This window comes from Schistocerca serialis, chromosome 12, assembly GCF_023864345.2.
Source record: "Schistocerca serialis cubense isolate TAMUIC-IGC-003099 chromosome 12, iqSchSeri2.2, whole genome shotgun sequence".
Classification (NCBI taxonomy): Eukaryota; Metazoa; Arthropoda; class Insecta; order Orthoptera; family Acrididae; genus Schistocerca; species Schistocerca serialis.
In genome coordinates, this window is record NC_064649.1 from 133537193 (window position 1) to 133551294 (window position 14102).

Below are 14102 nucleotides of genomic sequence, written 5' to 3' on the forward strand. Positions count from 1 at the left end.
CAGGAATACGGCATCAATCTGCTCGCCAGTGTCTACGGCACTGTGAATTTCTTGGGCAAATAGGGCGAGCTGAGTTTCACATGATCTCTGTTTGCGGAATCCATGTTGGTTATGATGAAGGAGATTTGTATTATCTAAGAACGTCATAATACGAGAACACAAAACATGTTCCATTATTCTACAACAGATTGACGTAAGCGAAATAGGCCTATAATTATTCGCATCTGATTTATGACCCTTCTTGAAAATGGGAACGACCTGCGCTTTCTTCCAGTCGCTAGGTACTTTACGTTCTTCCAGCGATCTACGATAAATTGCTGATAGAAAGGGGGCAAGTTCTTTAGCATAATCACTGTAGAATCTTAAGGGTATCTCGTCTGGTCCAGATGCTTTTCCGCTACTAAGTGATAGCAGTTGTTTTTCAATTCCGATATCGTTTATTTCAATATTTTCGATTTTGGCGTCCGTGCGACGGCTGAAGTCAGGGACCGTGTTACGATTTTCCGCAGTGAAACAGTTATCTCCTGATACGAGTGAATTCAGAGGTACCGGGATTCACATATTAACGTGTGGACTTTTGAAAGTGTCATGTGCCGTTAGTTGTGAATCTGGACATAGAGCGCGTGCATATCGGCATTTGCGGACTATTTAGATTCCTCCAGGCTAGGAACCTTTTAAATAGACCATCATCCATCACCATCTTTATCCTTGAATATAGAGTGAAAGTGAAATACAAAAGTGTTGTACTTATTTCATTTACCTAATACTAATCAGTGAAGGTTTTACGGAACCAAAGGTATTCAGCAGTAATTCAGCACCATCTAGTGGAAAGCATAGGCATTAACTAACACGCTAATTGAAGTGAACATTTACGTGTTTTACGGACTGCTTAATATGAACTTTTGTGGCTCTTTGACGTCCCACTCCCTCCGAAAGGTGGGAGAGTTTTAGCTAGGAAAATCACTAAATAAAAGTGATATTTACAAGACTCACAGTAATAGCAAAACACAAGGCCCGCACCGGAAAACCTACCAACGGTACATATCTACGAGCAGACATCGACGTGGAGTACCTAAAAAGGGAAACACAAGAGAGTTGTGGATGCTTCAATCTGTAAAGGAGACTGTGTAGAGATCACTAGTGTGACCCATTAATGAGCGTTTGGGATTGTCACTGTGTTAGTTTAAAGGAAGACATCAATTCAGAGTCTGGCTGCTAGATTTGTTATCAGTAGGTCTGATCAATAAAAAATTGTTATGGACTTGCTTTGGGAACTCAAATGAGCATCCCTGGAGATATGACAATTTTTTTTTTTTTTTTTTTTTTTTTTTTGTATGCTGCACCCTCCACCGTGCACTGTACAGTGGCTTGTGGGGTATGTATGTATATGTAGATGTAGATCTTACAGCAGCTCTGCTGTAATTTCTGTACAGCATTTATGTGGGCACAACCACCAACAAGCTGTCCATCCAAATGAATCGAACCACCAAACTGTGGCTGGGAGCAGACCTGACTACAGATCAGTGGAAACACTGCTAAACAAAACTGTGCCAGGTTTAGGCCAGAGAAGATTGAAAGACAGACTGAGAATTAAAATTAAATATCAGTTAAGAGGAAGACAAATGGTGAGTGGAATGAATGATGAAATTAAAAACTAGGAAGAAAGTGGAGCAGTAGTGGGGAGGGAGAGGATCAAAGAAGGGAAAGAGAGACAGAGGGAAAGATGGAGAGGAAAAAGGTAATAATGAAATAGAGTAAATAATAAAATTCTACCAACAGAGGGGAAAATAGGGGTTGGGGACACTAGGATATCTGTGAGCTCGAGTCTCCAGAGACACTAGTATCAGGAGGTAGGCTCTACATCACTTGTTAGCTGTCAGACTGCTCTTCTCTACTCATTCAGTTTGACTGTGGACATTACTATAGGAAATGCCATTTGGTGAAAATGTATTAGTTGGTTTGTTTGTTCTTTCAAAAGTATCTGAGAGCAGTACTTGAAATTTTACCTCCTGAAAATAATTATTGGTAAATAGTAGCATTACACCAATAAACATCTATCTGTACAAGAAATGTACTTTGAATGTTATTCTTTTTCAGTCACACATCATCATTCATTTCTCAGTTGAATTCCGTAGATCCCATCACGATGGAGAAGCTGCAGGAATGTGATGGCAGTAACATAGAAAACTTGACATTATATATTTCTTGAACCCTACATTTCAGTAATAAGTCCTTTTATCTCCTCTGAGGAGCATGGAACTGTATGTAGATAAAATGTAATTGGATAGATAAAAACCTACTCACCAAGCATCAACAGGAGAACACACATATAAAGGTATTTAAATTTGCAAGGTTTCAGAGCCAGTGGCTCCTTCTTCTGGCAGAAGGGTTGAAGAGGAAGGAAGAGGGATGAAGGAAAAGGACTGGTGAGGGTTAGGAAAAGATGGGGAGTTCAGAAAAGTCACCCAGAACCTCAGGTAAGAGTGGCTTACTGAATGGGATGAGAAGGAAAGACTGATTGTTGGAGACTGCACCAGATGATATTTGAAAACCTGAGACCTTAAAGGTGGACCGAGCGAGGTGGCGCAGTGGTTCACTGGACTCGTATTTGGGAGGACGACGATTCAATCCCACGTCCGGCCATCCTGATTTAGGTTTTCTGTGATTTCCCTAAAGTGCTCCAGGTAAATGCCGGGATGGTTCCTTCCGAAGGTCAAGGACAACTTCCTTCCCCATCCTTCCCTAATCCGATGAGACTGATGACCTCGCTGTCTGGTCTCCACCCCCAAAACAACCCAACCCATCCCAACCCTTAAAGGTGGAAGATAGGGCAATACACAAGATAGAGATTACTACCAAAACATAGTGCATCAGTTAATAAGAACAGAAAGCTAAATGCATTGTATGTGATAGACATGCGAGGGGACTGCAAAAACTAGACAGGTCAGAAATGAAAGATATAGAAAACTAAAAGGGATTGAAGCAAGGAATAGAAACTGTGAAGAAATGCTAAGAGTGAAGATATTAACATAAATTAAGGCAAGGTGGGTGGTGAGAACAGAGGGTATGTTGTAGTGCCAATTCTCACCTGTGGAGTTCCGAGGAACGTGTCTGGGGGAAGAATCCAGATGGCACGTGTGGTGTAACAAGTACCGAGGTCACAACTGTCATGCTCTGCAACAAGATATTTTGTGTTACTAGTGTACACCAACCTATGTCCATTCGTCCTCATTGATAACTTGGTGGTGGTCATGCCAATGTAAAGGGTTGAACAGTCTTTGCTTAACAGCTGATACACAATATGTGTTGTTCTTTCACTGGTGGCTCTCCCTTTGGTAGTATATGTTTTGCCAGTTACAGGGCTGGTATAGTTGGTGGTAGGAGGGTGCACAGGGCAAGTCTTACAGCAGGTACAGTCACAGGGGTAGGAGCCATACAGTAGGGGGTTGGGTGCAGAAGGAGCACACAGTCAGATAAGGACACTGGCGAGATTGAGAGTGTGACAGAAAGCTATTCTAAGTGCGATGGCCAAAATATCTTTCAGAATGGACCTCATTTCAGGGCACAATTTTTAGGAAGTCGTAGCCTTGTCGAAGTATCTGATTAATACATTAAAGACCACGATAATACAGAGTGATTTTTTTATCCGTCCAATTACGTTATATTTTCAAAAATTGAGGATTTCGTGAGGAGAGATTTTTAAATTCTGTAGTCAAGTGTGTTAGAGCTATGTTAGTTTAGAAGGTTCAAAATATCATTATTAATAAGTAAACTTAGTTCTTCTTACTATTTTGTGGAATCCAGGAGGTATAGCTCATCTCGACGATCGTAGCAAATTTGTACATTCGCGTCATTCCAGACCTCTCTGATAGCTGCCAAAAGTTCATCATCCATTTCAGTCACATTTCCTACATTAATGTCCATGATTCTTCTTGCACATTCCTGTAAATATTTTACTTAATATTAGAGACATTAATTCATCAAAATGCTAAATAAATAAATTCAATGCAATGTTATCTGCAAGAAACTGCTGTTATTACAGTTTTTTTCACTTTTTAACCTTAACTGGATGTTATCGGATACATCATTGTAGTTATTTACACTTTTCAGTGGATGATTTCATCACAATACCATCACCACCACCACAACCACCACTACTGCTAGCGCCAACAACAACAATGAAGTGAAGAGTTTAGTTCTATGAGCACATAATAAGAATGAATGATTCCAAGTGAACTAAATACATCTTTAACTCAAAACTGAAGACAAAGAATGCTGTGATAGACGAACGTCAAAAAAGATCTAGACAAAATTGGTGAACCTGTAGATTTGTGCCATCACGACATCTTCAGAAGAGCTGTAGTGATGTTTCACACTTTCTGAGAAGATAATTGAGCAGATGGTGCCAAATGGTCAGATGAATGGTCTGCTTGATGAAAAACATCAGGGTAACAAAAACAAGAAAAACTGAACATCTGTCATAAAGGTTATAAGCTTATCGTGGTCCTTAGATGTCAGAGTAATGAAGTAAATAATAATGATAATGATGATTGTGGTGTCACTGCAAGGCACCACACTTGCTAGGTTGTAGGCTTCAAATCAGCCGCGGTCCGTCAGTACACGTCGGACCCGCGAGTCGCCACTGTCGATACTAGCAGACCGAGTGCCGCCACTCAGTCTTACAAGACAAGCTAGCACATTGGTCAGTTCTACAGTCGACTTAGGAATGGTTCACTCATTATAGCTTCAGAGATCTCATGTGCAGAGGCGCTAGTTAGCATAGTCTTCAGCTAAGTCAGTAGCTGTGACCTAGCCAGGCACCACATACTGTTTATGCATTGACAATTGATCCATATGTGTGAAGCAATCAGAATTGTAAAGAAGTATCCGCAGTTCAGTCTATAACTGCACTTGTAAATATTATTGTACAAAGTCAAGATTGACGTTCACCGCTGATGCTGAATTAAAGCTAAGTATTTAATTGTATTCCTGTCTACTAACTTTCTAATCACCTAAGATGTTCCAGAACCATCCCATCAAATATAGTTCATTGATCCTCATGTTAGCCTAGATGATCAATGCTTGCAATTAATGGCCACACCTTGTGATCAGACTAAGAGTCAAATTGCATGACTCAGCCAGGTCACCCTTTTTCCATGAGGCCCATAGTTTTGCCTCATACATAACATTGATGATGATAGCAAAGTTTTATTTTATACAGAATGCTTTTGAATATGCTGCACAAGCAAATACGCTGAGAGAAAAAAAATCACAACACGAAGAAGGATGTGTGTGACATATTTTTACATCTGAAAGATGATGACTCTTCCAATTTTGCACTAGTTGCTTGAGGATGCAAATCAGGTTTGCCTTAAATACGTGTTGTAACATTCCATACGCTGTAGTTACCCCTGAGGTCGGTCACGGTGAGTTTATGTTAGTCAGGATTGCCACTAAGGTGACAAAGATACCATTATCGACACCGCTTCGAACAAGGTTGTGAAATAAAACTACAAGAAGTTGAATGTTCTCCTGTGGTACTGCAGAGAGACTTACAGAATGTAGCCACTGTACACAATTGCTGGCAGCGGTGGTCAGAAGAATGTACAGTCGCAAGAAGACTGGGCTCTGAATGGCCACGTGGCACTACCGAGATGGAAAACCCTCGTGTTCGGTGTATGGCTCTGGCGCATCGTACTGCATCTGCAGTAGCAATCTGCGCAGCAGTTGGCACGACAATGACACAATGAACTGTTACAAATTAGTTACTTTGAGGACAATTCTGAGCCAGGTGCCCTGTAATGTGCAACCCACTGACCCTAAACCACCACCATTTGCGACTTCAGGGGTGCCAAATGAGAGCTCATTGGAGGACAAGGTGGAGGTCTGTTGTGTTTTCCGATGAAAGTCGGTTCCGCATCGGTGCCACTGATGGCTGTGTGTTGGTTAAAAGGAGGTCAGTTGAGGGCATGCAGCCAACCTGTCTGTGTGCTAGACACACTGGAGCTACAGCTGGAGTTACGGTCCGAGGTGCGATTGCGTATCACAGCAGGTGCACTTTCTTGATTATCCCATGCACCCTGACTACAGATTTGTTCCAACAGGATAACACTCCCCACATACCACTGTTGTAACCCAATATGCTGTACAGAATATCGATATGTTGCCTCGGAATGCTCGATCACCAGATCTGTCTCCAATTGAGCACATACGGTACATCATCGGTCGACAACTCCAGAGCAGTATTCACACCCAGCATTAACCATCCCTGCCTTCCTGACCAAGTGGAACAGGCCTGGAACTCCATCCCACAAACTGACACCCAGCACCTGTACAACACAATGCATGCATGTCTGCATTCAACGTTCTGGTGGTTACACTAGTTATTAATGTACCAGCAGTTCACATTTTCAATGGCTTACCTCACACTTTAAGGAGATGGGACCTGGATAAACTGAAAGAACCAGAGGTTGTACAGAGTTTCAGGGAGAGCATAAGGGAACAATTGAAAGGAATGGGGGAAAGAAATACAGTAGAAGAAGAATGGGTAGCTCTGAGGGATGAAGTAGAGAAGGCAGCAGACGATCAAGTAGGTAAAAAGAAGAGGGTTAGTAGAAATCCTTGGGTAACAGAAGAAATATTGAATTTAATTGATGAAAGGAGAAAATATAAAAATGCAGTAAATGAAGCAGGCAAAAAGGAATACAAACGTCTCAAAAATGAGATCGACAGGAAGTGCAAAATGGCTAAGCAGGGATGGCTAGAGGACAAATGTAAGGATGTAGAGGCTTATCTCACTAGGGGTAAGATAGATACTGCCTACAGGAAAATTAAAGAGACCTTTGGAGATAAGAGAACCACATGTATGAACATCAAGAGCTCAGATGGAAACCCAGTTCTAAGCAAAGAAGGGAAAGCAGAAAGGTGGAAGGAGTATATAGAGGGTCTATACAAGGGCGATGCACTTGAGGACAATATTATGAAAATGGAAGAGGATGTAGATGAAGATGAGATGGGAGATACGATACTGCGTGAAGAGTTTGACAGAGCACTGAAGGACCTGAGTCGAAACAAGGCCCACGGAGTAGACAACATTCCATTGGAACTACTGACGGCCTTGGGAGAGCCAGTCCTGACAAAACTCTACCATCTGGTGAGCAAGATGTATGAAACAGGCGAAATACCCTCAGACTTCAAGAAGAATATAATAATTCCAATCCCAAAGAAAGCAGGTGTTGACAGATGTGAAAATTACCGAACAATCAGTTTAATAAGCCACAGCTGCAAAGTACTAACACGAATTCTTTTCAGACGAATGGAAAAACTAGTAGAAGCCGACCTCGGGGAAGATCAGTTTGGATTCCGTAGAAATACTGGAACACGTGAGGCAATACTGACCTTACGACTTATCTTAGAAGAAAGATTAAGGAAAGGCAAACCTACGTTTCTAGCATTTGTAGACGTAGAGAAAGCTTTTGACAATGTTGACTGGAATACTCTCTTTCACATTCTAAAGGCGGCAGGGGTAAAATACAGGGAGCGAAAGGCTATTTGCAACTTGTACAGAAACCAGATGGCAGTTATAAGAGTTGAGGGACATGAAAGGGAAGCAGTGGTTGGGAAGGGAGTAAGACAGGGTTGTAGCATATCCCCGATGTTATTCAATCTCTATATTGAGCAAGCAGTAAAGGAAACAAAAGAAAAATTTGGAGTAGGTATTAAAATCCATGGAGAAGAAATAAAAACTTTGAGATTCGCCGATGACATTGTAATTCTGTCAGAGACAGCAAAGGACTTGGAAGAGCAGTTGAACGGAATGGATGGTGTCCTGAAGGGAGGATATAAGATGAACATCAACAAAAGCAAAACAAGGATAATGGAATGTAGTCGAGTTAAGTCGGGTGATGCTGAGGGTATTAGATTAGGAAATGAGACACTTAAAGTAGTAAAGGAGTTTTGCTATTTGGGGAGCAAAATAAGTGATGATGGACGAAGTAGAGAGGATATAAAATGTAGACTGGCAATGGCAAGGAAAGCGTTTCTGAAGAAGAAAAATTTGTTAACATCGAGTATAGATTTAAATGTCAGGAAGTTATTTCTGAAAGTATTCGTATGGAGTGTAGCCATGTATGGAAGTGAAACATGGACGGTAAATAGTTTGGACAAGAAGAGAATAGAAGCTTTTGAAATGTGGTGCTACAGAAGAATGCTGAAGATTAGATGGATAGATCACATAACTAATGAGGAAGTATTGAATAGGATTGGGGAGAAGAGAAGTTTGTGGCACAACTTGACCAGAAGAAGGGATCGGTTGGTAGGACATGTTCTGAGGCATCAAGGGATCACCAATTTAGTATTGGAGGGCAGCATGGAGGGTAAAAATCATAGGGGGAGACCAAGAGATGAATACACTAAGCAGATTCAGAAGGATGTAGGTTGCAGTAGGTACTGGGAGATGAAGAAGCTTGCACAGGATAGAGTAGCATGGAGAGCTGCATCAAACCAGTCTCAGGACTGAAGACCACAACAACAACAACAACAACAACAACCTCACACTTACATTAACCTGTCGTCTTGCAATATTAAACACTTAAATATGTTACATAGACAAATTTATTCCTATAATTTAGTTACTTTACACTAATTAATTTTTTGGTGTTGCAGTTTTTTTCTGTCAGTGTATTAGAATCAACAGATATATTGTAATGTTTTGAATATGACATACAATTCTTTAAATTATATGTAATTTATATAATTATTCTATTTCTGCAGAATGAGATTTTCACTCTGCAGCAGAGTGTACGCTGATATGAAACTTCCTGGCAGATTAAAATTGTGAGGACGGGGTGGGAGTCATGCTTGGGTAGCTCAGATGGTTGAGCACTTGGCCGTGAAAGGCAAAGGACCCGAGTTCGAGTCTCGGTCTGGCACACAGTTTTAATCTGCCAGGAAGTTTCATATCAGCGCACACTCTGCTGCAGAGTGAAAATCTCATTCTGGAAACATCCCCTAGGCTCTGGCTAAACCATATCTCTGCAATATCCTTTCTTTCAGGAGTGCTAGTTCTGCAAGGTTTACAGGAGAGCTTCTGTAAAGTTTGGAAGGTAGGAGACGAGGTACTGGCAGAAGTAAAGCTGTGAGGACAGGGTGTGAGTCGTGCTTGGGTAGCTTATATGGTAGAGCACTTGCCCGCGAAAGGCAAAGGTCCCGAGTTCGAGTCTCGGTCCAGCACACAGTTTTAATCTGCCCGGTAGTTTCATATCAGCGCACACTCCGCTGCAGAGTGAAAATCTCATTCTGGAAACATCCCCTAGGCTGCGGCTAAGCCATGTCTCCGCAATATCCTTTCTTTCAGGAGTGCTAGTTCTGCAAGGTTTGCAGGAGAGCTTCTGTAAAGTTTGGAAGGTAGGAGATGAGGTACTGATAGAAGTAAAGTTGTGAGAACTGGGTGGGAGCCATGCTTGGGTAGCTCAGGTGGTAGAGCACTTGCCTGCGAAAGGCAAAGGTCACGAGTTCGAGTCTCGGTCCGGCACACAGTTTTACTCTGCCAGGAAGTTTCTTATTCTATCTTTGTTCATTTCTTCTATTGAAGTCGATTTTATTGTTGCTGTTTCTTTCGTTTTTTCTTTCTTAGAAAGAGAAATTTACAAATACTGAATATCCAACAGGACTTTGTAACTAGCACAGTTCTTCTATACATCAAACAACAGTACTGGTCATCTGGGTTCTCACCCATTCTATTCATTCCATGTCAGATGATGTTATTGCCAACAATGCACTTCTCACCAGCAGAATCTGCTGCGATCTCGACATTCAGATGCTGAGGTAGAAAAACAATTTAAGCAATAAAAGTGCCAACTGAAACATCAAGTAGACTGAGTATATAGAATGTGGATCTTAGGTTAGTGGTGCCATTATCAGAGAAAACCAGCCATCCAGCAAACTAAGACATTTAACTACCTCAGCCCATTTATAATTTTGGGCAGTGATACATTCCCAGACACTAGAGTACAGATGAAATGGCCCAAAGTCAGTGGAGAGCTGAGTGACAAGAAAACATATCCCAGCCATAAGAAGATGGTATCTGTTCTTTCGGACATGTCTGAAAGAACGGATACCATTGGTGACCATGCATCTCTCTTAGAATGAAATGACAATTAAATCAAGACCCTAAGCTTTCAACAGGCATTGATATACATCAATGGGGACAGTTGAAAATGTTTGCCCTGACCGCGTGACTCAAACCTGGGATCTACTGCTTACATGGCAGATGCTCTATTCATCTGAGCCACCGAGGGCACAGAGGATAGTGTGACTGCAGGGATTTAACCCTTGCACGCTCCCCGTGAGACTCACATTCAGAACTTAATGTCCACACACTACATTTTTAGTGCCCCTGCTCATTACACTCATTACTCGTGGCAGACAATCTTACTGCACCCCGTAAGAGTCGGGCAATGCGCGTGCCTCCAGCACAGAAGAAGAAGGTCAACAACCAGTTAGCCTCAACTATATGAAGGTGGTATCTGTTCTTTTGGACATATCCAAAAGAACCGATACCATCAGTGATCATGCAACTCTCTTAGAATGAAATGATAATTAAATCAAGACCCTAAGCTGTCGACAGGCATTGATATACGTCAACCGTTTTAAGGGAAAGCTTTATAGGCATGCCACCAACATGGAACATGCATAAGGCTATGTTGGGCAACAGTTGCAGAAAATAAAGAAATGTTACATTGAATGGAAATGAAACTGTTGCACTGGTTTGCATGTGTTACAAGTCTGGGCTGTACTAAACAAATGTAAGGAAATGGATGGGAATGACTGCAATCAGCAGCAACTTAAGATAAACACATTTTAGGTGGAACTGGCATGTCACCATAAGTGATGATAACCACATGGCAAAAACTGCCCTCCCTTAGGAACCATTCTAGTGACAAAATGGAAAATCCATTGACATGAGTGACTTTGACAAGTGGTGGACTTTCATAGCCTGGCTCCAGGGAATGAGCATCTCAGGGCAAATGATATCAGTTAGCTGTTTGCCTGCTACTGCAAAAGCAATGGCATCTTTGAGCGAGATAACTATCTGTGTCATGACAGCATAATGGCATAATCATTATTCAGTGATGATAATTAACTCATGTTGATGCCAGCCATCAAATTTGCATGTTACGGACCCAGTGGAATACATCTGACATGCTTTTGTGCACCAGCTCCGCGCCCAAAACCACCGGCCTCTAATTTATGGGAATTTTTTGACTTGTCTGTCTGCTGCCACAAACATCTAGAAAATTACCAAGGACTTGACTCCATGCCACACAGCACCTCTGTCAATGAATCCCATCTCATGTTTTTATGAATCAGTATTCCAAGAAATGTTACATTCAATTTTGTTTTCACCCCGGTAACTATGCATACGTCCACACCATCGATTGTCATTTTGCCTCTTCATGTCTACAACTGGTATTTGGTGGGTGTCTACACTGAGATGGAACTTATTACAAAATTTTAATTCATTGTATGCTTCACGTACACAAACAATAGACATATCTGTGTATAGAACTATTTAGAACTAAAAAACAGTATTTCATAAAGTATATTAAATGATGTCTCTCCTAAGAGTCATCAGGCACATTCTTTCTGCTGCTTCTGCAGTTATTTGCAATTTTGTTTTTGTATTGTTTAGCTGGAGTCAGCTGAAACAAATACTGGTCATTAGGTCTTTAATGATGGAAAACATCCACTTGTTTCCTGTTACAAACAAAATGTTTTTTGAAGAGTATTTCATGTGCCCTTTTGATAGAGCAGTCTCTTTGTCTAGTGCAATATTCATTTTATCACTATGTACTAACAGACAGCAAGACATGAGGAATAACCAGCAGCAGTATTCCAGCACCATCCTGGCCCACACTGACTGCTACCACAAAGCATGCAGCGCTACTGAGTCGCTGCTGGATTGATGTTTATTCTTCGTGTTTCACTGTTCCTATTAATACGTATTGCTAAACCAGATATAGCAGTAGACTAATTTGTGAGCACTCTATTGAATGGGCATGTAAAGTATGATTTTGTTTGTAATGAGAAACAAACCTACTCTGTATGCTTTCTGTTGACAATGGGGGTCATGTGAAAGGCGTGATGAGCTGTAATTGATTGGGCTGACCCCAGATACACAATACAAAAACAAAATTGCAAATAACTGCAGAAACAGCAGAGAAAATGTGCCTGACAACTCTTAGGAGAGACAACTGGTATAAAAAAGCAGTGTAGCCTGAGCACAGAAACATGAAGCAGACCATATTTAATGTTAATGGTTGCAGATCTGTATTCATCATTTGATGTTCTTAAAGTAAAGTGCAGAATTCATCAATCTGAGGGTTGTTTTGAACACCACAGTGCGTCAACATGCACGATCCTGTCGGAGGTGGTTTACTGTTGCCTTTGTCTGACCTTTGAACTGACTCACCCAGCCACCTACAGGGGAACCAAAGGTTTAACCTGGACTCCAAATCATGATCCAAATTGGCATTATTCACATCAACAAACGTAGCCAGAGGTGAAAGTAGTAGTACGTGCCAGAAAAATCCTAGGACTGTCTGGGAATCAAACCTGAGACCTTTGTAGTCTGGCGCTCTTATCACTGAGCTGCTACACCACAATCGATGTCCTCTCATTAGTCAGGTAGTATTTTATCAGTTCACAGGTAGTACTTCTAATTCCAGGATTCCACAATTTATCTAGCAATATTGTAATACTGACCCATTTAAAAGCCTTTTCAAGGCTGTGATAGGATAATATGCCCTTTTCTTCCATGCCACAGATCAGTTCAACAAGGAATTGAGCAGCTGGTACACTCATGTATTTGTTTGTTAAAAACCATTATGTTATTCAAAAATTAAATTTTGATTTGCTCAGTAAATTTATGGCCTTATTGATGATAGCCTTTCCTATTGTCTTTAAGAAGACAGGTAGAAAAGAGATCAGCCTGAAATTTTCTTTTATGTTTGTCATATTTCTTAAAGAAAATGTGGTTACCTGAGATATTTTCAGTTTTTCTGGTATTGCACCAAAAGAAAATGGCACATGATATTAATAAAGTGGAGCATTGCACGGTAATTCACTTTCGGTAGCAGTCAAGGGCATCCATGCTCGGGGGAGAGGAGGCCGTGTCCTCCCCCTGGCTCTCAGGGAAAGAAAAAATACAGTGTAGTCGGGTGTTTTTCTTTCCAGAAAATGATTTAAAAGTCAGTATTATGAAGAGTTTTTCGCAGGACCAGAACAACACTTTTTTTGTGGCTACTAACAAGTTACCATTCAGTTTCAAAATGTTAAAAATACTCCATACCCCCAGGTTTAGCTCCCCACCCCTTGCACCCACCCTCACAATACAAACTATCATATAGGAGTCCTTGATAGAAGTGAAAATGTTGCAGCTGCGTAGGCCAATACAGAAGACTCCTTTAGCTAACTGGTTCAAACAGAAATAGCTTGGTACATTTCCACTGTTGCTGATAATGAATTAATGTATCATGCTTCACTTTATTAATGTGCTGTGTCACTTTGTTTTGCCACTCAATCAGTGCCTGATAGTACTGTGGTGTGGATAATTTACACACATCTCTAGAAAAAAACTAAACATTAATTATGAATTTTTTTTTTGATGTGATAATTACAACTTTATAACTACAGCATTGCAGGTTACCTCCTTTGAAGTAAATTTTGCTGTACCACCATGTGGTTTGACTTTGCCTTAAAGACACCATAGATGGCAATGTAGTGATACTCACAAATACTAATTGTGTCTTCGAAGGCTCAGTGAATTACGCATATCAAAAAGAAAATTGCACCACCCCGGTTCCCAGAATTCCTGACGACAGACGTTGGCTGTGGATATTGTATCACAGACGCAGTCCCTTCTACTGTTCAGAGACGTAACTAAACCCACCCAAAGAAGCAAACAACCGTGCATTAGCAGCACTTATTAGACAGAGAGGGTCCAATGGCCGATCAGTTTCAGTCATTCCACCAGGAAGAAGGTACAACGCTAGTGTTGTCTGTAGTTCAACAACATGTAGACCATCAATACCATGGTTCGA

The 14102-nt window shown here is 41.1% G+C and overlaps 1 protein-coding gene across 2 annotated transcripts in view; it reads right to left on the reverse strand.

The window, feature by feature from the left end:
* LOC126428203 (guanine nucleotide-binding protein subunit alpha-11-like) overlaps positions 1–14102 on the reverse strand; it is a 122307-nt gene that overhangs the window by 40777 nt on the left and 67428 nt on the right. For both annotated transcript variants that reach the window (XM_050090116.1, XM_050090115.1), the window contains exon 3: positions 3788–3942. In XM_050090116.1, coding sequence (XP_049946073.1) covers positions 3788–3942 — 155 coding nt within the window. The remainder of the gene's footprint in view (positions 1–3787; positions 3943–14102) is intronic.